Here is a 26,253-nt window from a genome sequence, read left to right on the forward strand (position 1 = left end):
TCACTGACCAAACGTTTGGAACTCACTCCCCATTGATCTCAGAGAGACAACATGCTTCAGTACATTTAAGAAGAACATTAAAGACCTATTTGTTCAAGACTTTTTTTTATATTAGTTTGTCATTTTAGCGCTCGTGTTTATATTTGTAGCCTAATGTTATCACAGCGCCTTGTGCCTACACCATGTTTTTCAACAGCGCTCTATAAATTTAATTATTATTATTGTTGTTATTATTATTATTATTATTACAATTATTATTATTCTCTCTATATATAATTCTCATCATGGCTCAAGAGTTTGGACACGCAAGAAGAAGTAAAGGAAAGATCACTCTTTTATTTCTGCAAGTCATACAGTACATCATAAAAATTCTATTTCCTACATAGATCACGCTCAATAACAAGAATTACCAAATGTTTTAAACTATCTACGAGTATTGTTGACCTCAAGTAATTTTTCATTAGTTTGAGGCGCAAGAAGCTTCTTTCACCAGATTCCAAAATTAGGGGATAATGCTTTTTTTTTTCGCGCGTAGGATTGGCGTTTTCCATATTCAATGACACCCCAAAATGTCAATTTTTGTCTATACATTTCAGGAGATTTGTATGAATTTTTTAAAGATTTTAATAATTTCCTGATATTTCCAGGACTTTTTCGTATATTTTGCAATTTCAGGAGATTTCCAGGAGCTCCTGGTAAATAAGGAGGCTGTGGGAATTCTGTTATAAGTTATAAAATGGTTTAATTTAATAATTTACACCTAGAATTAGCGCGGGTCCTTTGAAAATGCGAGGCCCACTGCGGTCGAATAGTTTGCATTGGCCTAAGGCCGGCCCTGCAAAATAACGCGTATGCTACGCTGTGGGTCGACTAGTTATACAATATTTTTGAAATGGGACAATCTTTCGTTCACACCAGGAATTATATATAGCTGTAGATATTCTCATTTCAATGTAAGGATTCTTAAATATAATGTACAAAACAAACACTACATTATAGTTCTGTCCTTTTCACATAATGGACAGAAAAATATTGGTGCTTCAATGTCTAAGAATTTCCACACCATTAGCATAGTCTTTTTTATTCAACATTATAGAAAATAAAAATGTTCCTTCAAGTTTGTAGATCAGTTCTAAGAAAAATCAGTGTAGGTAAACCAACTTTTCAATAACATAAAAGGTATGTGCTGGTTGTTTCCCTTGACTAAGCTGAAAACTAAAAGCGGAATATTTTTTCCTTACTTAAATTATGAAATTTTGATAACTTTTCAATAAACAGTGACAAATTTTTTATAATTGAATTTAAAAAATAGATAACATCTTGTAAATTGTAATTATTAGATTGTCGAGTACAAATTAAATTTTAGATTCCATTGTGCTTACAAGGAAGCTGGTAAAGGCCGAAAACCTGGGTTTTCATTGGAAGGGAAATTGATAAAGGGGTGAATTTCTATACCCGCTAATGACAGCAATAGCTGGGGTGGGGGTGGGGGGTCTATCTGGAAAGACTTTAAAATGTGTGTTAATAGTTCAAAGGATTTAGATACTGTTGCCACTCTCTGGTCCTTTTTCTTGCAAAGTGTCACACCAGAAAACAATATGATGAATCTGACTGAGCACCTTAAAGGACTTTCTTATCTATATTATAAAGTAGAATGTGTGGTGTATGTATGTATGTTACTTATGGACATCAAAACCGCTTGACCAATCTTGATAAAACTAGGCAGGAATGTTCCTTGGGTACCAACTTAGACCGTAGTGTATGTATTGTAGCCCTAAAACAAACTTAAGACCCTCAAAAAAAAAAAAAGTTGTCCGACTCTATTACAGCTATAGTATTTTATGGATCTAGGCCATGTCTACAATGTTGACATAAGAAAAGATAGAAAGGATTTAGACCTAGATCTAATTTTAAGAAATACACTTTGCGCAGATAGTTTTTTACTTTGACACATGAAAATACAAAAGAAGATCCATTGATTTCATTATATAATAAAATTAACCTTCAATTTTGTGTTTCAAAAGCATTTTTTACATAAATTAGTTCCTGATATCTGTGACTACAGATTTCCTGACGAACATTCTTTCATTAGACAATACCGTAATGAATCGCGTACTAAAAATTAATTCGTTTAATTGTTTACTTTATAATCCCATCCCTAGAGATATAAAACTCTAATTCAACTCTAAGATGATAAAACTTCTCTTCGCACAGATAGTTTTATACTTTAACACATAAACATATTAATTAAAGTCCATTCATTTCATATTTTGATCAAATAAACATTCAAATTTGGTTTTCTAAAGCTACATTCGCTTACGACAGCTGCGAAGCCGAGTTGAGATAGGCCTAGATCTATATTCATTCATGAATCGCGTACTAAAAATTATTTCGTTTAATTGTTCACTTTATAATCCCATTCATTTAACAAAGCTATCGCTCTTTTCGTTTTTAATAGATATGAATGTATCGACTTCGGGTAATCCCATTTTCGCAAACCTAATTTTATTTTCGTAGCGAAAGAGAAAAAACTTGAAAGGATCATTAGTTAAGTTTAACATACATCTAAATCCAATCCACTAGATTAGTAAACACAAACTTAGACCCGAAGGCCGCGGGTAAAGTCTGGCGAACATCCTTTCATTAGTCATTACCAAATGGTTACACATTAACAGTGATTAACACATCTCTCTACTGAGTCTATTCCTAGGCCTAGGTCTAAAACTCTTATTGAACTCTAAGATAATAAAACTTCTTTTCGCAAAGATAGTTTTATGCTTTAACACATAAACATACTAATTATTGTCCACTCATTTCATATTTTAATCAAATTAACATTCAAATTTGTTTTTCTAAAGCATTTTTAATACATTCGTTCGCTGTTCGCTAAATAAAGCTGCGTAGCCGTGTTGAGATAGGCCTAATATTCATTCATGAAAAAAGGTCACGCATGCGCAACACAGAATGAACTCTATGAAAGGCAACTAGATTAGTGTAGATTTAGATCTATGTCTACCTCAAGATCTACTTTTTACTTTAACACATGAACATACAAAATTAAGTCTATTCATCTCAATTTTTAATCAAATATATGTAGGCCTACAAGCAAATGTTTTAATTTGAAAAAAAAAAATAGATTTAAGCCTATTAGCTATTTTGATTTGATAGCTTCATTCACACCATTTTTACATTGACACATTCGCTTTACTTATTACATTATTATTTCGTTTAATTGTTTACAAAACACTCTCAGTGACTATATCGAAAGTAATGCGCAAATAAAGACCCGCGGGTCGCGGGTAACATATGTCTAGTATCTTCATAAACAATGACTGTCTTTCTTGACAATGATCTCATCCAACATTTAGATGTCATGTATTTAAAAATCACAAAAACAACTATAACTTTCACAGTTGATGCGTATCACTGAGAAAAGAATTACAAGCTCGTTGGCAACACTGGAAAAATTCTAGTTATAATTCTTCAAAGTAAAAAAATAAATAAATGTAAATATGGATGGATATTTATATCTAGGTCTATTAAAGCCAACATGGCGTAGTCAGCCGTGTTACCGTAATTATGCCGTAACTGAGTAAATTTAAAGTTGCTTCAATTTCATTAAAATTTATAAGCGTTATAGATCTAAACTAGATCTTAATAGTTCTAAATCAGAACTTTAGGTCTAATGTTAGATCTAGATGTCATATAATGAGCATACCAATAAATAATCGTATATGTAGTCCAATACTTTCCTGCTAGCTGAATAAAAAATGCGTAGGCCAAAGTTTTAGCTGTCACGGGTTCGAAACCCGAATTGAACTAAAAATTGTTTTATTTATTTTATTTTATATTTACAGTTCAATAATAGAGTTATTATCTTTTTTTTTAATATAAATTTTTTTTAATATTTTTTTTTTGTTTACTTCTTTACGAATGTTTCATTTTTACACCGGTACAATTATACTAGCTTTATTTCTTTAAGAGAATTATGGAAATAAACATTTAGACGTGCCACGAATAGCACACTGTCCTGGAAGTCATAGTACAGGATGAGCTGGCGAAATGTCTTGACGAGCTTGGTACGGAGACTGGGTGCAGGATGAGCTGGCGAAATGTCTTGACGAGCTTGGAACGGAGACTGGGTGCAGGATGAGCTGGCGAAATGTCTTGACGAGCTTGGTACGGAGATTGGGAAACCCTGAATAACTCGGCGTGATCTCTGGACCATGTCAGTACAAAGATATTCGATCATGGAGGCTTACAAATGACAATATCGGCAGGTCATTGCTTGATAATTGTATTTTTTTTTATTGTTAATTTGTTCATTCATTTAAGTATAATAAATGGTACGTGTTCAATTATTAATATAACGCTAGGATTTTTAAAACTGATTTCAGTACTAGACCATCTCAGACCGCAGTATGAGAATACAGCCTTTCAAGCCAGGTTAAATCCATATGTTGCGCTGGTAGAAGAAAAGCGTCTGAGAAAAAATCAAGGCCAATAGCACTAGCTCCAGCTGGAATAACCTCACCACCAGATGATAAAAGATGTCTTCTTCGAACCACAATGGACGAACTATATATATAATATATACATTCATGAGATAGTCTCAGACTATAAATATTGTTACGAATCTCACTATCCAGGCTCTCTGCAAACTGCACCTTACACCACCAACTTAAAGAACTTAACAACTCAGGGCTCCAAAGTAACGTAACACTTTAATAGTTGAATAAATAACAGCCAATACTGTACAATTGGCAACACGTACACTGTACAAATATCTCTCCGATAACACCGTTCCGCCGTATCAACTCTTGCACTGGCCTCTCCGTCTCGTTCCGGGCTTGCACTGGGTTTAACCGTTCAGGACTGACTTCACACACTAGGCTCGTTGTTTCGGACTCGATCACAGACCAAGATCAAGACGCCGTTAGTCTCAACTGTACTTGATAGTACTCCGCACTGAACCGTCGTAATGCTCCGTACAGAACCACACCGCTGAACTGTGCTGTAGTCGACCGTGTTCTGAACTCTTGTCGTGAACCTCCTTTCTGAACCTTGCTGTATTGAGCCCCTTTTCTCGACCGTCTTGACTGCGACACCTCCTCTCTTATATAGGGTCCCTACTGGCCTTCTCGAACCGGACAGAACGCCGCTCGACGTTTCTATGTGGTCAGATGACTACAACTCTCGTGACGCTCCTGAACTCTGTTCACGCCGGCGATCCTTCCCGAACCGTCCTGTTGATACTCGTTTCGGCTGACCGACGTAGCTCGTCACGGTTGACCGCTCGTCTAGCGCTGGCCTGGGGCGATTTGCGTCGGCTGACCACACACACACCACTACCCCTCTCTGTGCCACCACCAAGTTTATAACAATATATATATATATATATATATATATATATATATATATATATATATATATATATATATATATATATAATCCATGTTTAATGACGTCATACATTGTTAACACAAGTCTTCTCTACTTTTCAGGTATCGGTTAAAATGGAAAGTAATTGGGTCAATAGATGTGTATTCCCAGTAATGGATCAGCTGCTCCTTGTGGCATTTGTTACGAATGGGAAAAAAGCATGAAGTAACAAGAAGTTACTTGCAGAAACCGGCTCGTATTTCCCATCAACTTGTTGGATGTTTTGTCCCTCTTCACAATTTTTCTAGCAGGGCCGGCCTTAAGCATAGGTAAACAAGTTAGCCCCTTAGGGCCTCTTTCACAGGACTCAAAACAATATTTCTTAGAAGAAATAGCAAAACGTGTGCCCAATGCTAATGTTGGAGTACTTTTAGGTTTGAAATAAACTGTGTAATTTTATTTTTTCGCGGTTCATTTTTTAATTTTCCTATTTTATTAGGGGGGTGCCAACAAATTCATTTCGCCTACGGCCTCTAATTATCTCTGTTTATAGATATATATTAAGTATTTAAAACAAAAAATTGTCCTCCCACACTATAGTTATGGATCCATCTTTGCCACTTTTCACCTTAATGTTCTGAGATGCTACAACTTTGACGGCACATAGTCACAAAAAATGTATATGCAAGAAGTAAAAAAAAAACGACCAAAATGTTTAAATTTTATACAGAAAGAAGAGTGCCACAGCAATTGACCAATACATTGAACTAAAGCCACTTACTGTTACTTTATACTTTTAATAATGCCATATTTCTATGTTTAAACAGTTGTATCCCTAATTAACTGTTAAGAAGAAAATAAAACCAGAAAATTCTCTGTCATTGCAACGTACATTCTATAATAAGCAAAAAGTCTAGTGTTTCTAATAAGGCTTTCGTTAAAAATAGATCCATTACGCAAATATAAATTCTGTTCCACCCAGTTCAGCTCTTATCGAGAGCAAAGATAACGTGGCCGCCATTTGACCACATTATATTAATAAAGAGAAAATGGCCGCCTGGATTTTGATTTACGCTCTATTATTTTCCTTAATTGGTAAGTAAACACTGTTGTCTTTTTGTTTATAATTGTCCCAATGCATTTTTGAAAGAATCAGTTGTGGACAATTCAAATGTTGGACTATCACACTTCAGAATTTGTTTTTATTCATATTACAAGACAATTTACACCAGCTTTGTTTACTGCGACTGTTCAACTTTCACAGGCTCAGCTCTTGGAGAATACTGCTACTACAATTATAACAGTTATTTTACTTATACTTACTCATTATGGTGTCCCTTTGGTTGTTGTGGATCAGGTAGTTATCGCTATTGCTGCGTAACGAAGTAAGTTGATGATATATTTAATAGCATTTTATTTAATGAATCTAATGTATTGTCTTGCTTTAATTTTTCGTTTTGTTTTCGTTGTGTATTGATACAGACAAAACAAATCTAGACTAGGACTGGATAGATGATGTATAAACAGATATTTTCAATGTAATACTATGTATTAGAGGTACGAATAGACAGATAGATGAACAGACATATATGTATACATATAGATAGATAGATAGATAGATAGATAGATAGATAGATAGATAGATAGATAGATAGATAGATAGATAGATAGATAGATAGATAGATAGATAGATAGATAGATAGATACATACATACATACATACATACATACATACATACATACATACATACATACATACATACATACATGCATAGATAGATAGATAGATAGATAGATAGATAGATAGATAGATAGATAGATAGATAGATAGATAGATAGATAGATAGATAGATAGATAGATAGATAGATAGATAGATAGATAGATATAGATAGATAGATAGATAGATAGATAGACAGATACATATATAGTTCGTCCATCGTGGTTCGATATGACCACTTTGTCATCCAGGGGGCTGAGGGCTTTGCACTGGGGTTTTATGCCTCCTCATGTGGCTGGTGAGACCTATGTGAGCCCGGAATGTTCGGCTGCACACTGGGCAGGTTATTCCAGCTGGAGCTAGTGTCGTTTGTCTTGCTTTTCTTTTCTGGCGTTTTTCTTCTGCCTGCGTTGTTCGTTTTTCCTCAGCAACCTGTGCGCCAGTTTTCACAGCGTGACGCCATGATGCTCTGTCGTATGCCTCTGTCTCCCAGGTGCCAGGGTCTATGCTGAACGCCTTCAGAGAAGCTTTGAGGGTGTCCCTGAAGCGCTTTCTTTGCCCACCTTGCGAGCGCTTTCCTTTGCTTAGTTGGCCATACAAGAGTCGTTTTGGGATGCGGTGGTCTTCCATTCTGTAGACGTGACCTGCCCATCGCAGCTGGGACTGCATCAGGATTGTGTGGATGCTTTGCAGATACATACATACATACATACATACATACATACGTGCATACATACATACATACGTGCATAGATAGATAGATAGATAGATAGATAGATAGATAGATAGATAGATAGATAGATAGATAGATAGATAGATAGATAGATAGATAGATAGATAGATAGATAGATAGATAGATAGATAGATAAACAGAGAGACAGACAGATACATATATACATACATACATACATACGTACATACATACATACATACATACGTGCATAGATAGATAAATAGATAGATAGATAGATAGATAGATAGATAGATAGATAGATAGATAGATAGATAGATAGATAGATAGATAGATAGATAGATAGATAGAGATAGATAGATAGATAGATAGATAGATAAATAGATAGATAGATATAGATATATATATATAGATAGATAGATAGATAGATAGATAGATAGATAGATAGATAGATAGATAGATAGATAGATAGATAGATAGATAGATAGATAGATAGATAGATAGATAGATAGATTTGATTGGATCTAATTATCTCGTGTATCAATCTGTTTGGACGTATCCACAATTTAATTTATTGAAGTGAAATTATTTATTTAAATTACTGTCTTGGGGGAAAACGTGATTTAAAAAGGCGTGTGCCTAAAATTTGTTTAGGATTTCAATTCCAGACTTTAATGCACGGATGTGTTTTGGTGTATCTGATAAACGAAATGCGGAAGTGTTGATTGGAGAAGTATTTTAATACATGATATAGAGATTTTTTTAAAAGGGTGAGAGGCACTTGTCAGCTATGTAGAATCAAATCTAAGCTTGTTGGTTTGTAGCACAGATTAACTTTTATTTAGTTTGCACCTGATTTTTCAATGTAGCGTGCTTGACATTGTTCTTTTTGTCTATTTTAAAACCCCACCAGATCCCTTGACATTGTTCTTTTTGTCTATTTTAAAACCTCACCTGATCCCTTGACATTGTTCTTTTTGTCTATTTTAAAACCCCACCTGATTGTCCTCTTTTTATTATACTACACCTATTTTAGGTTCCGTTATACCACCACCCTATTTCTTCATATCGGTTTCTCTTCTTCATCTCCCTTACTGTATTTTATTGCTTGAACTGGATCTTAAATTTCAAATTTAAACAAAAAGATTACTATGATTACTTCTTGTGTGAAAATCCCCAATGGAAACTATAGAGTCCCATTTGTTTAGGATATTAGTAACGGTCAATAGATGCGTTCTTATTCACTAAGTGACAGACGTGAGAAGAGACTTCCTACAAAAATTATGTTCTTTATTTGTCACATTTCTCTTCTTGCAAACTGTCTTTCAACAGTGTCGGCTACATCGTTGGCCTTGTGATAGGGATAATAGTTCTTCTGGTCATCATCATTAGCGTGTCCTGTTGCTGTGTGAGGCAGAGAAGGCTAAGAGCCGCCCAAACGACCACTGTGGTGTCAGGGGCCACTACTGGAGCTATCATTACTTCTACAGGAATGACAGGTAGCCTACATGTTCTACATTAAATTTCACACTAGTTTAAGATTTAAGGAGGGCATTCAAAACTCATTTACTGCCGACTGTCTGAAAAACTAACCAGAAATCAAATTATTGAACATTTACTTTTACCTATCCCTTAGTCTGTTGGACCGTTGGGGGCACCACGCAAGATTTGTCCATTTCTCCATTCCTCTCTCTCTTTTGCCTTAGTAAGAACTTCTTTCAATGGCAGGCCCGTCCATTCTTTTATGTTATCTTCCCATCGCTTTCTCTGTCTGCCTCCTCTTCTTTTTCCTGGTACTGTTCCTTGTAAGAAGGTCTTTGCGAGCCCAGAAGACCTTGTAATATGGCCAAAGAATTTTAACTTGCGTTTTTTTACAATAGTTAGCAGGTCATTATGGGGTCGAATCGCTACAGTAGCCCTGTCTCTTATCTCTTGGTTTGTGATGCGGTCTTTAAATGTAATAACTACTGTCTATGTAATATTTTCAAGAGACTGAAAATAGATGTGGCACATAGGCCCTATCAATGGCTCTATGAATTAAATTTAAATTCAAAGCTTTTTTTTTATAAAGAAGTTATCGATCTAAATTACTGGTTATTCAGTGGCCCTAAGACGTATTCATGGGGATCTTGAATAGTTTCTCATATATTTTGAGTAATAATGTCAGACTTGTTATTATTTCATCCTAGTACTATTGTTTGGTTTTTGTTTTTGTTGTTGATTATGATCTGGCATCTTTTTTTTTTTGTTAAAAAATAACTTGAAAAAAAAAACAATTAATGTATTAAGATCTATATCTAATAGTTGACTGCTTTAATTGTCCACAAGATCTATATAAAGTTCAACAACTCTCGATCCATTCAGTTTTAGTCCTTCAAAAAGTACTGCATAAATTAATCATGACTTTAAATCTTTGATAAGCGAAATCTATTTATAGAACTACAGAAGCAATGTGCTGCTCCCATTTCCCAACATACCAAATAGTTTCTACTAATCTTTTGACTAATCAACACGCATTTTTACATGACGTCACTCGGCAGTGCACGGGAAAAAGTTTGACAGAAATGAAGATAACAAGCAAGGGAAGATAAGCGGGTTTGTTGATTTAGTGTCCTGTACTAACGTTTTCCTTTTTATCAGACCCTAGTTCATAGATGTGTTTTAGTGATAACACTTTGAAGTGAAATTTAGTTAGTGCGAGGGAAATATAAAGGTAAAAGTGGAGGATGATTATAATAATCAGCTGTTAATACCATCTACACCTCCGACTTTTGGCCTAAGATGTAGGCTACTAATGCTAAACCTGGGGTGTGGTGGCCAAGTGGTTGTAGATATTCCCTGGTGTAAAAGGTTCGAATCCTGTTGAAACCCTGGAATTGTATTTGAGATAATGTTCCGAGCTGTCTACACTAATAAAGGCCGAGAATCTTGAGTGTGCATAAAGGTCAAGGTGCTTGGCGGTCAGTTTTATTTCTACAAAGCTTATATCAACTCTGTCTGGTAAAAAGTTTGTGCACGTTATTTCTCCTACACCCAATCTCGGATCAAGCTAAAATTGTGCACTGTTATTTCTTGTACCTGATAAAACAAAAATTTAAAAAAATTAACAATAATGTAATTAACTATTGATAATTATTTATTTGATTTGGTATCGAACAAGGGAAAGAAATTGTACTTGACTGGTGTGGTGGTATAAGTTGAATTTGCCCTCTTTATGCTTTGTACCTCGCCGCTTTCAAGTTTGCAGCTGACAATAAATAAATATAAAACTTTCTATTTTCATGAGCGATTCGCTGGCACAGTGGTTAGTGTGTTCGCTTGAAGAGGCAAGAGGTGGCCTGAATTCAGGTCTTCAACATTTTTTTAAAATAACTGCATCTAAAAAGCGATCACGGTAACATTGACACAGATACACCCCTTCTTTCTCCATCTCCCCCCTTTCCACCTGGTTCGGACAAGTGATAGAATCATAGTGATAAAGCTAAAAGGATGACATTACACCAGTGATGCCCAAACTACGGCCCGCGGGCCAAATCCGGCCCGCGACGCGCTTCTATCCGGCCCGCCAAAACATTGGAACCAAATGTAAAAAAAAAATTTACAAAATTAGTATGTTGAAAAAATATTCTCACTCTTTCCTTGAAGAATTCCATCTTTATGTTTGGTATTCTAATATTTATAGTTAATACATTTTTTTTTATTCTAAGAACACAAGTGTTTGATTTTTTTCAATGACGATAAGACTTGACAGCTATTTTTAATTTTTTGAAAATTCCGCTTCTGTCTTGAGCTAGCCGTGTCATTGAAACCTTGTGTGTGAAAGAGAGAGCATTATTGATGCACCATTTTGCATTATGAAGCCAAACACATAAACACATATGGTGGCATTCTTGGTTTGAGCCGCGAAGACTAGATTTCTAAGTTACGACTAGAGATTGGGGGGGGGGGGGATTGACGAGAATATATAACAAAAAGAGACAAGAAAATGAGTCGGCGATAACAGCCAGCTACAGAGTTTCTCACATCTTAAGAAGACCAATGAAGCCTTCTTCCGATGGCGAATGTTTAAAAAAGTACTTGTTAGCAGGGTTGGAAGAAATGTGTCCTGAAAAGAAGAATGCAGTAGAAGCTGTCAACATTTCTCGCATGACAATTACAAGGCGAGTTTAAAATATGGATAAAAATCTCCATTCACAATTAAAAGACAGAGCAGCAGAATTCGTAATGTTTTCTATTGCCGCTGACGAGTCCACTGACATAACTGATACCGCGCATTTCTTGGTATTTATTTGCAATACAAACAGCACATTTTTTTATATACCGGCAACAGAGTAGTTAGGAGCTATGAGGAGCATGAATGGGACTACAACTGGAGAAGACCTGTTCAAAGAAGTGTCAACCATCATAGAGGTACTTGCTCTTCCTTGGAATAAATTAGTTGGAGTGACTACTGATGGCGCTAGAAATATGGTTGGATGTCACAGCGGATTGACAGTAAAAGTTATTTAAAAAGTGGTTGAGTCAAATGGAACTGAACCCCTACGGCTTTACTGAATCATTCACCAACAAAATCTCTGTGGAAAGGTTTTGAATCTGGACCATGTGATGATGATTGTGTTTAACACTGTACATTTCATCAAATCACAGAACGTTGAATCACAGAACTTTCAAAGATTTTCTGACAGAAATAGAGTCCGAACATGAAGACGTTCTATTTCACAGTGAAGTGAGGGGCTGGTTAAGCCGAGGAAATGTGTTAAAACGTTGTTTTTTTTCATTGAGACACGAAATTGAAATATTTATGACGGAAAAATAAAAAAAGTGTCACAACTGAACGACCCCTCATGGTTCTGGGATTTGGCTAGATTATGCGACATCACATCACATCTAAATGAACTCAACACCAAACTACAAGGGAAAGACAAATTGATTTCGCATGTGTATACAGACATAAGCGCTTTCCAAACAAAATTGCAACTCTTCAGTCAACTGGTGGAAAGGGTCCATCTTGTCCACTCTCCAACCTGTACCACTCTACGAAATGATAAGCAGCTAAATATGTCTTTCCCAAAAGAAAGAATGATTCAACTTCTGAGGCTCTTGATGAATAATTTCAGTGAAAGATGTGTAGATTTTCATAATTTAAAAAATGAAATTTGTCTTTTTGAAAATCCGATCGCTGCCGATGTGTCAAGTGCCCCGACAGATCTACAACTGGAACTGATTGACTTACAAAGCCAGACATCCTTGCTTGACAAATTTCAAGGGATGCAGACCATTGACTTTTACTCCATGTTACCTGCAGAAGCGTTTCCAAATCTTCGAAAACAAGCGCTAAGGATGATCACAATGTTTTCAAGCACTTATTTGTGTGAACAAACTTTCTCAATGATGAAACGGGTGAAAACCAAGTTACGTAATCGCCTCACCGATGAACATCTAGATTCAGTGCTCCGACTTGGTGTTTCCTCTATGCAGCCAGATGTTCAGAAGATGGTTTTTGATAAACTTCATGCATCACATTAATTTATGTAAGTAGTTCCACAAATAAAACTATTTAAAGAAGCTTATTGTATTTTTTTTTTCTTTTTGGAGATATGGCCCGCGACAAGAATGCAAAAAATTAAAATGGCCCGCAGACCAAAAAAGGTTGGGCATCACTGCATTACACTAAACAAAAATAACTGATAAAAATATTTCTATTAGCACAGATGTATTTATTAACTAATTTAATTACATGACAGATCCAAACTAATTGACACTTAATATAAGCTTTGTTTTCTGTTGTTGTTGTTTTTTTTTAAAGTATTTTTAAAAATATTTTCTTGATATTTATTTTACATAGCGCATCTTTCATGTTATGGCAGTAGAGCTTGATCAGTGCGCTTGGGTCCTCATGTTATGGCAGTAGAGCCTGATCAGTGCGCTTGGGTCCTCATGTTATGGCAGTAGAGCCTGATCAGTGCGCTTGGGTCCTCGTGTTATGGCAGTAGAGCCTGATCAGTGCGCTTGGGTCCTCATGTTATGGCAGTAGAGCCTGATCAGTGCGCTTGGGTCCTCGTGTTATGGCAGTAGAGCCTGATCAGTGCGCTTGGGTCCTCATGTTATGGCAGTAGAGCTTGATCAGTGCGCTTGAGTCCTCATGTTATGGCAGTAGAGCCTGATCAGTGCGCTTGGGTCCTCATGTTATGGCAGTAGAGCCTGATCAGTGCGCTTGGGTCCTCATGTTATGGCAGTAGAGCCTGATCAGTGCGCTTGGGTCCTCATGTTATGGCAGTAGAGCCTGATCAGTGCGCTTGAGTCCTCATGTTATGGCAGTAGAGCCTGATCAGTGCGCTTGGTGCGCTTGGGTCCTCATGTTATGGCAGTAGAGCCTGATCAGTGCGCTTGGGTCCTCATGTTATGGCAGTAGAGCCTGATCAGTGCGCTTGGGTCCTCATGTTATGGCAGTAGAGCCTGATCAGTGCGCTTGGGTCCTCATGTTATGGCAGTAGAGCCTGATCAGTGCGCTTGGGTCCTCATGTTGTAAAAAATGTTTGTAAAATGTTTTACATGTTTCGGATGTTCCTTCAGAGTTGAAGATAATTACTTCCTAGTCCAAACCTCCCGCAGGACGACGGGGGATGGGAGCGGGCAGGGTTTGAACCCGGGACCATCGATAAATCTGTACGACAGTCCAGCGTGCAAACCGCACGACCAGGCTGCCATGGGGAAGTAGGTTTCCATTCTGCACCGCAACTCAACTCCTCGAGTCGGGATTCAACTTCGAGCCTCCTTGATAGCTAGCCAAGTGGTTTCGCCACTAGACCACACATCCCACAATTATGCGATCGGGCTCAAGTCATGGGGCAAAACACCAGGATTTCTTTTCCAAAAAAAAAGTGGGTGTAGAGCGAAGGTTTTGCTTTATCCAAGCGCGAAATGAGTATTAGGCTTAATTGGTATTTTATATTTTTAGCGGTCGCCAAATGGTGAAAAGCCTCTATTTTTGTTGTATGGTCTGCCTGTTCCTCCATTTGCCTGTCTGTCGCGTTTAGATCTAAAAAAACATCTGAGAAGATAGTAAATATGTATATATATATATATATATATATATATATTTACTATTGTATTTTGTTTTTTTTTTAATGAGAAAAAATTCATAATGTCCAGAAATAATTACTACTATCTATATAACAATTATTAATATGCAGTCATTCCTATGATTTAGTTTGATTTAGTCTGTAGTATTTCATTAGTCTGAGAGCCCTTTCGTCCCTCACTCATCTATCTTGTATGTAGGGAGGTAGGATTGTGTAGTTAATAGTTTGTACTTCATAGCTTCCTAGATTCATGCTTAAAATACTGAAACCTCCCTATTTACCGACATTAACCAGATGGGTGGATCGCATCTGCGTTTGTGTGAAAATAATAAACTCACTTTGTAATCTTTTTTTTTTTAATCGGGATAATTCTGGAAAAAAAATATTTAACAAGATTTTGTTTTTTAAAAAAACTTAATAATATTTTCTTTTAATAGCTAGTGCACCGCAATATCCTATGACGGCATACAACTATGGATACACTCCTGAAAACTACCAACAGCCAGGGATGCCATCGCAGTATCCAACATATCTACCAAATCAACAGTACCCAGCCAACCAGGGATTTGGCTATTCTAATACGGATGGAGCCAAGTTTGAGCCGCCATCACATCTTGCCAGTCCACCGCCAGCGTATAATTCTGCCGTTGGAGTAGGTCTTTACGATACAGTGCAAAGTACTTAACAATCGATCACCAACAAATTGTGTGTAAATATGTTCTTGTCCATATATTGTAAAGCCGTTACTTGTGATGTCATTATTCTAAAAAGTGTAAGTTTAATCATTGGTGCGCTTTTTAAGAGGTCTTCTTCTGTTGAGCATTTTCTTTTTATTTTCATAATTATTATTCCTTCAACAAATATATAATGTTCTTAGAGATCTACTGTCAATTTGTTTTTCTATTAGTCTGAAGAATAAAATTCAATTAAGCCTAGATGTTTATATGTATAAAGCAATTAAGAACATCCTTTGAAAAATGTTTTATTATTCATTTGGCCTAATAGTTTTGAAAAACGTTTACTGATGTTATTTATAGACTAGACTTGATTCTAACAATTAATGTTTAATGAATATGTAAATAATATTTAAAAACACATTTAACTATTGACTTCTAACACGTTTTTAATGTCATGTTGTTGTTTTTTTTTATATATTTTTCAAAATATGGTAAGATTGACGAATTATATGAAAGTGTAATTTTCTTTGAAAGCTATGTTCAAATTCTAAACGAAATAATTCATGGTGCCCTTTAGAAATATATATGCCTATATATTCTACCAGAGTTGTCAGCTCTAGTGGAAAAGGACAAAACAAAATGAGAGGTTGAATCCATCGCGTAGTTTATTCCAATACATTTGGAATCAAAACTATAATAATAAGGCGAATATCTTGGAACCTGAAGTGAAAGAAGAGTTCAGAATTAGTAATTTCCTATCTTCCCAAAGGAGAACGGAGAAGATGAACAAAGTGTGTACCAAGTAAAGCAGACACAGGGCGGGCTCTTTTCTTATTTAAAATATACTTCTAATATTCTGCAACAACTCCCTCCTTGGCTGCTTAAATTTCTCGCTTTTTTTTTTTATTTTCCCAAGATACTAATTTAAATGACGCCACTAACTTCCTGCAACCAGCAATGTCCTCGTATACGGTTAAATATTTTAGTAACATTGGGGCTAGTTGAAATTAAAAAAGAATGGACGCTTTTGATTACAAACATTCCAGGTCCTTGCCTTTTTTATTTGAAATTCATTTGATAAATGATAATGTTGATTTAATTGTGTATACCTTGCTAACAACTATGATATGCTCATATTTATTTATAAATACTATTGAGTGTAATTGTTTTTTTTTTTAAAACTAGGTCTAGTGAAACGATGGTTTTGTTTTTGACATTTCGTTAACAAAAATTCAAATTAACCGTAGATCTACAAACAAATCATCAATTTGGGGTCTGAAATGACAAAGCGAAATTGGAAACTAAAACATATCACATAGCATTCTTTTTTTCCTAGGAAATAGTGTCCAGCTTTTCCACTTTCCAGTTTTCCAAAGTGAAAAGAGCTACATGTAGTCATTAGCAGCTTTTGTTGTTGTTTTTTTTTTGTTTTGTTTTTTTTTGGCTGTGTGTTCCAATGTGTGAAAACTGGAGCTGCTTTTGTATAATGCAAACAAAAATCTACGAAATATTTTGTATATTTCTGTACTAAAAATACATTTTTTTTCTTAATTATGGATTGATTTGGGTGAGAGAGTGCGCCAAGTGAATATTATAGAACAAAGTAACTCTGGCGAGAAATAGGGTGAATATATTCTACAATGTACATGCTCTTGAGACTATTTTGTATGTTTGGGTGTGTGCTCTAATTAAGAAAAAAAAAGTGAACATCTTATTTTATTAGGTATATTGCAAGATATCCTCAAAATTTTTTTTATTAAATTATTTATTAATATTATCCTACATGCGATAAACAGTTATTTATTTCATAACATTAGCATATATAAAGAATATATTTTTTATTAAAACTTTGTTATCAGTACACACCTTTATTGAAGTTAGTGTTTGTGATGTGCCGTAAATTAGTTATCTCTCTCACACATAGTACAACACATTCTTGTCATGCCAAAATAAAAAACGCTATAGATTTACCGTAAGTAAAAGTTTAACTTAATGTGTAATTTATAGCTATGTTGCTGTCAGTACAATTATCTTTTTGGATCAATTCACAATGTCACCGAAAAAAAGGCTAAATAAACTTTCAATAATACAATGGATTGCACACTATGAACGGTATCAACAATCCAATTAAGGAAAAAAAATATTAGTATTTGAATTATATCCACTGCTAAATACAGGGCAGAATAAACTTGGTCGTAATACTATTCAACATTTTTAATAAAAGAAAATATAAATAAATAAATAAATAAGCATAAATATGTGTTTTAACTTTAAACAATTTTACAATCACAGATCACAAGCCAACAATCAAGACTCAAGACTTGGTAACACATGAATTTCGGTTCTAATTGATCACGTCGTGTGCAGAGTTTGTGTGAACAAAAAACGAACAAAAAGGGAAAAAAGTTACAGTTATTAAAAGAATAATTTTTAAACAAGCAAAATATTTAAAATAACTGCCATATATCTCAATACTGCAGGAATAAGCTCCCTTATTATGCACAAAACAAAATTAATTAATTAACATAAATACATTAACTAATTGGTTCATTTTTTTTTATTGATTCATGTATTGTCATCAACAATAAATCGTTATTCAAAATTTTAACTTGGCCCGAGACAAGGAAGTGGGAGAAAAATGTGAACAACACATAATAAGGGAACTAGCTCCACATATAGGACCTGCAGCCAAATCTCTAAATAAGTAGTATTCATTTCCTTTTTCGATACAAACAAAATAAGTAATTACCAATATATAATTAACTAGTTTGGGTATTTTTTTTTAATGATTCATGTTTTGTTAGGTACAACATATAATTGTGTATAGTTTCAACTTGATACGAGAATCGGACGTGGGAAAAATAACGTACAGAAGATTTGTACCAGACACGAAACAACTTGCGAATCTCTAAACGTCTTCTAAATCTTCGTGCACTAGACATCTTGCGTATCTTAGTGCACTAAACCTTTTTCCGAAGCTTAATGTATTATACATCTTCCGAATATTCGTGAACTAGAGGCCTGCAACTTCCGAATCTTAGTGCACTTAACATTTTCCGATTCTTTGTGCAAATATAAAGATAAATCGTGTCCACACCATAGACTATAAGTCACTATATATATATCATCGGCGTAGCCAAGATTTTTTCGGGGGGGGATTTTTTTCTCCCCCCCCCCCAGCTAAAAAATTAATATGTATGTGTGTGTGTACATAATTAATCCCTTCTTTCTTTTGGAAGACGTTTATTGTACCCTAAAATAGGTTCTTCCTGGAGTTAGTGGAAAAATTGTAGACTCTCCGCCAATGCCAGCAAGGGAGTCTGGGGGAGCGCTGGGAGCTCCCCCAGCGTGGGTCGGAGTCCCGCAGCCAAGCACTATTTCCGCTATTGAAAGCCAACAAAATGCATATTCTGAGGTATCTACAGTGCCATTGTCCTACTATTTAAAGTTTTATTTCAAAAACCTTATTACTTCTTACTGACTTAGATCCTCCCGCGTCGTTAGGCGCATTGGGCGGCACAAAAAATCTGTCATGGCAATGTCTGAAGCCTCTTCCCACCTGCTCTGAGAACCTCCATGAAAGTGTAGCGCCAAGTTGTACTAGGATGTCCCTGTTTGCGTTTTCCTCGTAATGGCCTCCAAGTCATCGTAACTCTTATTATGCGTAATTCATTTTGTCGGATAACATGTCCCGCAAACCTCATGCGACGCTCTGTCACAACCTTACTAAGGGGTCGACTCCCAGTTCAGCATAGGAATTCCTTGATTGGGACCCGATCTCTATAACTGACTCCTAAAATCCTTCTTAGCCATCTATGTTGAGCCACATTTAGACTTTTTCAATTTCGTCAGATGACTATTCACTGCACTTTATTAATGGATCCCAGCCACTGTTAGAAATGTGTAACCTCTATGGCTAAGCGCTTGGAATTAGGTGACTGTAGTTTGCTTTAGATTTTATATCAAAAAGGGAAGTTCTATCGTCAAAATCATTTTTTTAATTCAAAACCCCATTAGCTACGATCATAGAATTAGGTGATTGTAGTTTGCATTAGAATAAAATTGAAGAGAGAAGTTTTCAACCTCAAAACTCTCTGTATGGAGATATTTAAACTCAAAACCTTCAGGAGGAGCTTTAAACTTTTAAAAAAGCCCTCTGGAGGAGGGGGTTTAAACTCAAAACTCCCCTTGACTTGGCGACGCTCATAGAATTTTGAGTGTGTAATTTGCTCTTTTTTTTATATTGAAGAGGTATTTTTTTAGCTTCAATCGCCGCTGAAGAAGGGTTTAAACTCAAAATGCCCTTTGGCTACGCTCATAGAATTTTGAGAGTGTAATTTTCTTTTTTTTTTATAATCAAGAGGTAATTTTTTAGCTTCAAACCCCGCTGGAGGGTGGGGGTTTAAGCTCAAAACTCCCTTTGGCAAACGATCATAGCATTTTGAGTGTGTAATTTGCTTTTTTTTTATATGGAAGAGGTATTTTTCAGCTTCAAATCTCGCTGAAGAGGGATTTAAACTCAAATCCCCTTTGGCTACGCTCATAGATTTTTTAGTGTGCAATTCGCTATTTTTTTATATTGAAGGGGTATTTTGTAGCTTCAAATCCCGCTAAAAGGGGGGGGGGGTAAACTCAAAAGCCCTTTGGCTACGATCATAGAATTTTGAGTATGTAATTTGCTTTTTTATATTGAAGAGGTGGATTTTTAGCTATAAACCACGCTGGAAAGGGGGGGGGGGTTTAAACACAAAACACTCTTGGCTACGCTCATAGAATCTGGTGACTGATGTATGGATAGTCTTATATTGAAGATGGGGGGGGGTAATCGTAAATTTCTGAGGGGGTTTTAAAATCACAATTTTCCTTAGCTATGCTTTTGGACATTGGGGATTCTCTTTTGCATTCTTTTTTTTTTTCCGCTTTTGTTTTATAGAAGAGGGGGGTTTGACTGCAAAACCCCTTGGTAAGGGGTTTTAAGCTCAAAACCCCCTTGGTTGCGCTGGTGGGTGTCGTGGGTTTGGCATAGAACAAACTAAATGACATGACGAAGGCAACTCGTAGAACGATTCCAAACTGTTTATTATACACTAAAGACCTGCAGTCATACATAAACACGTGGTGTAGAACCAGACACAAACAGGGAGTGGAGACGACGTAGGTCCAGTAACATAAGGACACTACAGCGACAAGAGATGCCGGTAGAATGGACAGTGCCCACGTTGTTCTGCCTTTTACGCGGACACAAGGGGGAAGGGTCACGTGGATATCGGGGTGGCCGGTGTGTCCTGAAAAGGTATCCACTCCACTACACAAGTAATTGTTTAGTATTAAAATCTCACCTTAAATAAATAGAATCAAAGCAAAAAATCAGTCACTAAATTCCGATCCCCCCGATCCACGATGATGTATTTCAAATGACCTACTTTTCATAGGAACACAAACCAAAAAAAAAAAAACAACTATGCGCCCCTTTTAGTTACCACGCGCTTGTGCGCATCGCTATTGAACATGTCTGCTTTGCAGAAGTCAATGGAATGAAATAGCTTGAGTTCATAGATTTGTAACAAAAAGTTTTAAGATGACTCAAATCGATACAAAAATAATCTAGATCTAGTCTAGATTTTACTACGAAATACTTTACTACGCAATACTTAAGCATTAATTAATATCACCGTCTAATTACACATAGTTTATTTTTCCCGCCATAAAGATTTGAGTATAGAATTTTGTTTACAAAGGGCCAACCCAAAAAAAAAAGGTATGCTGACCGAAAGGAATATCACCCTAAGTGATGAAACAACATCGACTACTTTCGGTAAGCTCTTACTACTTCACTTCATTTTGAGATTTTTTTAAACTTTCGTCTTTGATTCCATAACAATAAGCCATCTTTATGGTAGCATCATTTAAATGGACTTACAAGTTTCGGACGTTCCTTCGGAAACGAAGATTCTTGCGTCCTAGATCAAATCTCCTGCAAGAAGGCACGCGATGACAGCGAGCGAGATCGTAGTGACGACAGTCCGAAGCGCGTAGCACACGGTCTAGTAGGCATCCAGGATTTGGTGTATAAAACTGTCCTTGTGTCACACTATAGGTGAGGAGATGTGTGTTATGAAATATCGTCTGTACTATAGCACAGAGATCAAGAACATAACGTTCCACTGTGACAATGGATGCTGTGGTCGACTCAATAAACAATACTGCTGTCTTAGTACGTAAGTACTTGGAAAACTTTTGGTGTTTGAATATCTTACCTTAGACTGAGAATATCAGAAAAACTTTGGTGCATAATCTTTACTTATAATGTCATTATTATACGCCCATTTAAGAAAATATTAAATACTACTTATCAGTAGAATATGTTCATATTGTTATAAACCTGGTGGTGACACAGATGGGGGTAGCGCTGTATTTGTTTTTAGCCTACCCAAAACGCCCCAGAGCTGCGCAGGACGAGCGGTCAACCGTGTTGTAAATATTACGCACGCCAGTCACGGCGAATGTGATCATCCTGAGTGGTCAAGCGACCTTCCTTCCGAGTCTAGAAGGCCAGTAGGGACCCTATATAAGAGCGAATGTGTCAGTCTTGTCACTTCACGTTACCTCGCAATGTGACCAGTACGAGACGAAGTCAGTCCGGAGAAGAGGCTAGGTTTTTTGGACAGTCAGTGTAATGATGTTGCCAATTGTACAGTATTTGTGATGTATTTGAAATGAAACTGTTACTGTTACTTTGGAGCCCCGAGTTGTGAGGTTCTTTAAGTTCGTTGTGTGATGTGGTGCAGTTTGCTGACAGCCTGGATAGCGGAGAACGTAACAATATATTTCGTTCTTCTGATACATTTACGTTCATCCAAATTCATTGATGGTTCTCGATCATTTGAACAACATATTTAATGCTCGAAATGGCACTAGGAAATGTTTAAGAAAAATAAGTCGTTTCTGCTTGTCCGTTTATCTAGGATAAGATTATTAATTGTATCTATGTGTCTCTTTGGTTAGAATTTTTAGAGTTTCATGTAGTTATGTTACTTTACTTTTCTGTCTTAAACTGTTTTAAGTTTACTTACCAAAATGATTGAATATTTATCATAACCGCGGAAATTCATATGAATTACAACTTTATTTCGTTAAAATAGTTTCAGTTCCCATTCTTATAATTGCTGGCTATTGAAAGTAAGAATTATTACATATTGATAGCTAATGGGCAGTAAATCTTATTATAAATATACGACATCCCCTACAGGATTTTTAATAGTTCCATGTAGCTAAGTCCATATAAATGGCTAGACCAGTGTTTCGATTTTCGATAAACAAATTGGGTATAATGTATTTGTTATCTTATCTTCTTATCTTATATGATACAGACGTTACTTCAAAAAAGAAGATGATTACGTAGAATTTTTTTTTTCCAGGCCAGCATTTCTTGGTTTCATTATGACCACAGCTATTGTGGGCTTTTTGTGTTTGGCAGCAGTCTCTAATTATGTCCTCAACAAGTGTGACAAGCACCTGAGATTTACCAAGAAAGGAGTGGATAAAAAGACGGGTATTGCTTACATTTGTATAAGATTTCTATTTCTCACTTTGGGAAAGTGGGCTTTCTAAAAATCAAGGGATAGGCTTAGATGGCGTAAAAATATGACTTAGGTACATAGGGTATAAAAATAACTTTAAGGTGTCGGAGTTGGGATTTTTTTAATTTTTTTTTTTGTGGCTTCCAGACTAAAGTTTCTTCCAAGTTTCTTTGAAAAGTTTAATTCTATAAGAACCAGAATCTTTATTTAACTCGAGAATTCAAAAACGTCGTGAGATAAAATTAGCCCCATAACCTTAGATTTCTGCGTAGGCTACAACAGTTAATGTTAACTAAATGACAAAAGTAGGCTACACTCATCTTTCAAATAGTTGTTTGTTTATTTGTTTTTTCGGTTGTCGCTACCAACTGTTTGAAAAAAAATTACATTAGCTCGCGATACTTAGTGAGTATAAATTGGATGATGCTGGAATTATGTCTTTCCCACATGAAGAAATGGCGACTTAATTGCTATTTCGCTACTGACGGAACTGTTTATAGATATGCCATTAGATTGTTTATCAGCTCTTATTACTTCTAATGTTGGGATCGTGAGGAAGAAGTGGAAACTGACATATTTGTTTTCTTTGTACACTTTGGCCACAAGCTTACCTAAGAAATAGAAAAGAGTAGTTCTACTTACATTATCATAGGAGCTTTACTTCTGTATTCATGCAGAATGCGTACAGTTTCAAACCGGTTGGATGAAAGATAATCCATTATTTTCGGTATTTTTCGCCAAGTTAAGGAGAAGACAATGACAGTTATGTAAGCCTATAATGCTGTCTCGGCTTGGTTCCGAGTTTGTAAGCAAAATTTATAGAGCAGAAGGCATGTTAGACTTAAAACAAAGTGATATATTGACCAAGCTGTTTTGGGGAAGGATTTTGAAGAGAATGAAAAGACTGTAGACGGCAAAGGGATGAATTTGTGTTTTGTAGTTGACAGATTTAGAAAATTACTTTTGTACCGGTTTTACGTTTCTAGTCGTATTTTGGAGCCAGTCATTTACATCCTCTCTCTTATAATGATATATAATGATATATAAACTACGGCATTTTTTTTTCTGTTGTTTTCTCGTAGGTCCAAGTGTACCGGGTTCTCCAGTATACCGCCCACCTCAGTGGACTACGGCAAACAGCGGAGTACCGTTACCTCAATACTCTTGTGTTCCTCCACAGCCGTACAGCTACGCCAACGCAGCTGGTTATGGCTACCCTATGGCCCCGCCTTATTCGTACATGGGGGCCACAGCTGGGCCTCAGGTTCCCTTGTATCCAAACGTGGGGCCTTATGAGGCACCAAAACCGCCCGTGTATCCGAACATGCTTCTCGCTGAAGACAACCACCAGCCTGCCCAAGCCCAGGTGCCTTTAGTAGGGGACCAACAGCTCAACCCGCCGGCCTATCCAGGAACTTTGCCACCTTCAGCACCCGTCGGTCAACACCAGGGCGCTGGCAATTTTTAAAGTATTTTGCCGGTTTTCTATCAGGTGCAGAAAAAAAAAGAGAATAATACTGTAGTTTATAATGTTGTGTTTACTTCCAATGTACCAGTCAGGTGTGTCTAAACACCAAAAGTGTTTATTCACTGCTGAACTAGCTACTGATTTTACGCACTAAACGTTTTTCAATCTTACTTCTTCTTTTTTTCAACCAACATTTGTTTATTAACTGATTATTAAATCTAAATTTATAAAACGCAATAAAAGATGAAGTTTAGTTCATATTTCTACGTCGTCTATTTTGGCGCCATTTTAGTTTTATATGTATTAGACCTACCCATAGCCTACATAAACTATGTCAGGGTTGAGATCGATGTATGTTGACACCAGCTTTAATTTGAAATATTTATATATACTGGCATTACCCACTAGCTTCGTCCGTTGATTTGTTCCCAAGCTATATATTGTTTATTTTGCCACGAACCCCTCCCTTTTTTCTTACTTTTAACAATATAAAATTAAACGCTCTTCCATACCTTACTTTGGACATTTAGGCCTAGTTCTAGTATCTATTACGTTGAATCGGACCAGCCCGTAGATCCGAGTATCACTTCTCTCCCCTCCCCCAACTCTCCTTTGTAACAAATAGTCTAATTTACACCATATGACTATTCTCCTGTTTTTCAATTCTTGTTCGAAATATTTCATTGCTTCTATGAATTTTTTTGGCCTGGCCTCTCTTTTCTTATAGCATCCTGTAAATGCTCACTTAATACTTTAGTTGTACCCCCCCCCCCTTTCCTTATTTGTTTGCACTTTGAATAAAACTATCCGCATTTCAGCAACCCTCCCTTTCGGCCAGTGTATTCTAGTATATGTTGGAACGGCCCACTTTAAATCACCCTCCCAAACACACTTACTTCTGGCCTGTGAATTCTATATCACCTTTCTCTCCCCACCCCCTTTTTCCCCTTAGACCTGGGCTGGATTAAAGGGCAGGCGGGGTTACTGCCCAGGGTCCTCCACAAGATATAGGCCTCCACAAAAAGGTTTTTAAAAAATCAAAATTTTGACTTATGTGGTGTTTTTTTTTTTTTCCAAAAATGTTACGGTCGGCAACACTATCGTTGTTAACTCCTAAAATGCTGAGCTGTTTTACAGTGGATGCATAAAAAAGTCATAGCTATCACGCTAGTCTAAAGGGTTAGAAGTGTCAGCTTGTAGCATGCGAGGAATTTCTAAATTTTTATTAGAAGCCACGCGCGTTATGCAACATCAAAGCTCAAGACGCAATTCCGTCACCAAGAGAGAAATTTAAAGTGTCTGGTTTTATCCCAGTGATTGGTCAATTTTGTGTTTCTCTCACTGAAAGATTGCATGCATTCGAAGCTGTTCATTAGAGACTCGGATTTTCTCAATCACCCAGAGGAGATGGACGCTGCTAATTTGTATGCAGCTGCAGATCAATTTGTAAAAGTTTACTGAAACAATTTAGAGCCTAGCCTTGGTAATGAGTTGGTTCTATTTATATCTTTTATAGACTTATAATAAAAATAAGACTACGAAAAGGACAAAGGAGCTCTTCATACTATCGCATTCTTCAAAATTTCAGAGCTACCTTCTCAAACTTTGTAACTACACTAAGAATATACTTGGTTTTGATGGTCTACAATTGCACT

At 36.3% G+C, this 26,253-nt stretch overlaps 2 protein-coding genes across 2 annotated transcripts; both read left to right on the forward strand.

Annotated features, from left to right (window-relative positions):
• Positions 1–6,334: 6,334 nt before the first annotated feature.
• LOC129925600 (uncharacterized) lies at positions 6,335–17,416 on the forward strand. The gene is made up of 4 exons (XM_056025200.1): positions 6,335–6,477; positions 6,647–6,767; positions 9,124–9,290; positions 15,311–17,416. The coding sequence occupies exons 1-4, from the start codon at positions 6,432–6,434 to the stop codon at positions 15,556–15,558; spliced, it is 582 nt and encodes a 193-aa protein (XP_055881175.1). The 5' UTR covers positions 6,335–6,431; the 3' UTR covers positions 15,559–17,416.
• Positions 17,417–21,057: 3,641 nt separating this feature from the next.
• LOC106062848 (uncharacterized) lies at positions 21,058–24,858 on the forward strand. The gene is made up of 4 exons (XM_013221158.2): positions 21,058–21,365; positions 21,648–21,768; positions 22,969–23,102; positions 24,213–24,858. Exons 1-4 carry the CDS (start codon positions 21,311–21,313, stop codon positions 24,596–24,598), a joined length of 696 nt encoding a protein of 231 aa, XP_013076612.1. The 5' UTR covers positions 21,058–21,310; the 3' UTR covers positions 24,599–24,858.
• The last annotated feature ends 1,395 nt before the right edge of the window (positions 24,859–26,253 follow it).

Source organism: Biomphalaria glabrata, chromosome 1 (genome assembly GCF_947242115.1).
Source record: "Biomphalaria glabrata chromosome 1, xgBioGlab47.1, whole genome shotgun sequence".
Classification (NCBI taxonomy): Eukaryota; Metazoa; Mollusca; class Gastropoda; family Planorbidae; genus Biomphalaria; species Biomphalaria glabrata.